The 2,500-nt window shown below is 44.1% G+C and overlaps 1 protein-coding gene across 1 annotated transcript in view; it reads left to right on the top strand.

Annotated features, from left to right (window-relative positions):
• Positions 1 to 2,500, top strand: part of LOC137993974 (bifunctional arginine demethylase and lysyl-hydroxylase PSR-like) — a 28,049-nt gene that overhangs the window by 5,986 nt on the left and 19,563 nt on the right. Inside the window, exons 2-3 of the mRNA XM_068839790.1 lie at positions 367 to 717; positions 1,484 to 1,680. Of these exons, the coding sequence (XP_068695891.1) occupies positions 367 to 717; positions 1,484 to 1,680 (548 nt within the window). The remainder of the gene's footprint in view (positions 1 to 366; positions 718 to 1,483; positions 1,681 to 2,500) is intronic.

Below are 2,500 nucleotides of genomic sequence, written 5' to 3'. Positions count from 1 at the left end.
CGATATTGTGTTCATAGCTAGAAGTTTCAGTACTGAACAAATTACTTCCCAACGCTGATTTCTGCTTTGCTTTCTTAGTAGACGTGACTGATCACCAAATACCAAAATACAGACCTAAACACTACTATGCATGATACAACGCAATAGAGTTAGTTTTCATCTCTTGTAGGAAGATCTTCAAAAAACGTGGCCATCTTCGTTCGGCGTGACCACTATGCCGTTACTAGCCTGCTCCAGGCTTCTAGATAGTCGGGAAAACGAAAACAACTGCCTGTGAAAAGCGAGTGGGGGCTTGGATAGAGGCGAGGCGCCTCTCCTTGACCCAAGCCCCACTCATTTTTCGCACGCACTTTCACGTTCTTTCAGATCTAAGATCACCCAACGAGATCGGTTCCGATGTATTCTCGCCTTTGCAAGCTCCCCAAGCAACGTTCTCCCAAACCAACGGCTCGGACAAGCGAACAAAAGACGCGGAGGAGTTCCTCTTTCCTCACGAGCTTCGACGACGCAAACGCTTGCTGCAACAACAACTTTATTTCGAGCACATGACTGAGCAGATCAAAGAACAGCGTGAGGCAGAATGCACGATTGAACGTGTCCACCAGCCAACAAAAGAGACATTCGTGGAGAATTACATGAATAGAGGGAAGCCTGTCATCTTGACGGGGATGATGGACAGCTGGGACGCCATGAAATCTTGGGATTTTAAACAACTTGGTAATATTAAGATAATCGTAAAAACGATTAGGTCGCCAACATACCTGGGCAACCTTTCTTCTATATTCTAAAGAGCTGCACAGTGGACTATTCTATCCCTTTATTTCACTTCAAATATCAGTATCAACGAAATACCACTTTTGATAACCCTGAAGTTTTAATTGCTTTTTAATTAAGGCCTCTGAGAAGTGCTGTAGCTGCTATACAGTGTCTTTCAAAGAAAACAACTACCACTTATTTGAACCCCGTTTCTTTCTCCCTGTGCAATAATCAGATCTTTTTATTCGTTTGCGTGACAAAACACGACTGCCTCAGAAAAGCGGACCGCTCCACTGATTTATGAAGGAACTGCTCGCAGTCTAACCGTAACAGCGGTGCATTGTCAACGGACCAATCCGAATTTCCCGTTGCTGGTGCAATGGGAAATTCTGAACGCGTCGGTTACTGCAACGGGTCCAGTCCTTTCTTTCTCTCCTCTTCCCAAGCTTCCCTCGGTCTTTTTATTAGTTTGCGTGACAAAACACGACTGCCTCAGAAAAGCCGGGCCGCTCGACTGATTATGCCTCTCCCCCCAAACAATTCTGAGGGATGACTCGGTTCTTTTCCTGCTTCTTTGTAAACAACATCCATTGCTTTGGGTGGGGAAGGGGGAGAGGAGGGTGTTTTTGGACGAATCTTGAGGTGAGTCTCAACGATTTTTGTCCTGGATTGTGGAATCATGCCTCATGCCAACACATAACCACAAGTCTTTGCATTTTTTCTGTAGGGATGATCCTAACAAAAGGCGTCAAAGTGGATATATTGGAAAGTCTGACACCATATTCACTGTGGAATGAATATCGAAGTCGTCACACTGATATGCACAAGAAGCCTTCAAAAGTGCATATGAACAATTTTGAAGAGATTTATCCCGAGTTACTCAGTGAATTCCGTTTTCCGGAATTCTATCAAGATTATATGGAGGTACACTGAAGATGTGTTGGAGAAAATGCGTCAACAATTTAAAACCAAGAGAAAAAAGTTATGGAGGAGAATGAAATGAAAATGATTAAAGAAAAGAGAGCGGAGAATAAGACAAAAGAGTGTTACAACAAATATTTAATTTAAAAAAGCTTCCTAGCGATAAGGGGTTCGCTTCTGGAATGTTCAGAATTTTTTAGCGCGAATGTCAGGGAAATATATTTCTTTGTATCTTCAAGCGAAGACGGCGTCAAGGGATAAAAATTTGCTATTACCGATATGTTGTTCTTTCGGAGCTCGTAAACTTGTTGAAAGACCAGATTTCTGAAATAAGTAGATAGTATTTTGACAATTGGCTTTTCTGGCACGGGAAGTTATCGGGACTTTCGAGAAACGGGTCCCTCGTCTGTAGAGCATATACGAGTTATTGCTATTAGGTCCAAGAACCGTGCGCTTGAACGTGTTGTTAACTTACCAGATGCTTGCCCCACTGGTTAGTCCCGTAACGGTGGTTGGGTTATGTATGCATCACAAGGGCGTAGCCGGGGGGGGGGGGGGTCCTGGGGTGCCCGTGACCCCCCCTTTGTAAGCCGTTTTTTACTCAAAGAACCTACAATATTCAGGTCGCGAAAACCTGAGTACCCGGAAATAAACCTCTCGGTGCAGAGTAGAGAGCCAACAAACTCAACCCACATATGACGCCGATTATGGGAATCGAACCCGGAGACCACATTGGTGGGAGGCAAGTGCTCTCACCACTGCGCCGTCTTTGAACAAAATACCGTTTTACAGTTTCAATACATTATAGATCGATTGCTACTAG

The sequence above is a fragment of the Montipora foliosa genome, chromosome 1, assembly GCF_036669935.1.
Source record: "Montipora foliosa isolate CH-2021 chromosome 1, ASM3666993v2, whole genome shotgun sequence".
Lineage (NCBI taxonomy): Eukaryota > Metazoa > Cnidaria > Anthozoa > Scleractinia > Acroporidae > Montipora > Montipora foliosa.
The sequence above is the reverse complement of the archived record's forward strand: the minus strand, read 5'-3'. Positions and strand labels throughout refer to the sequence as shown.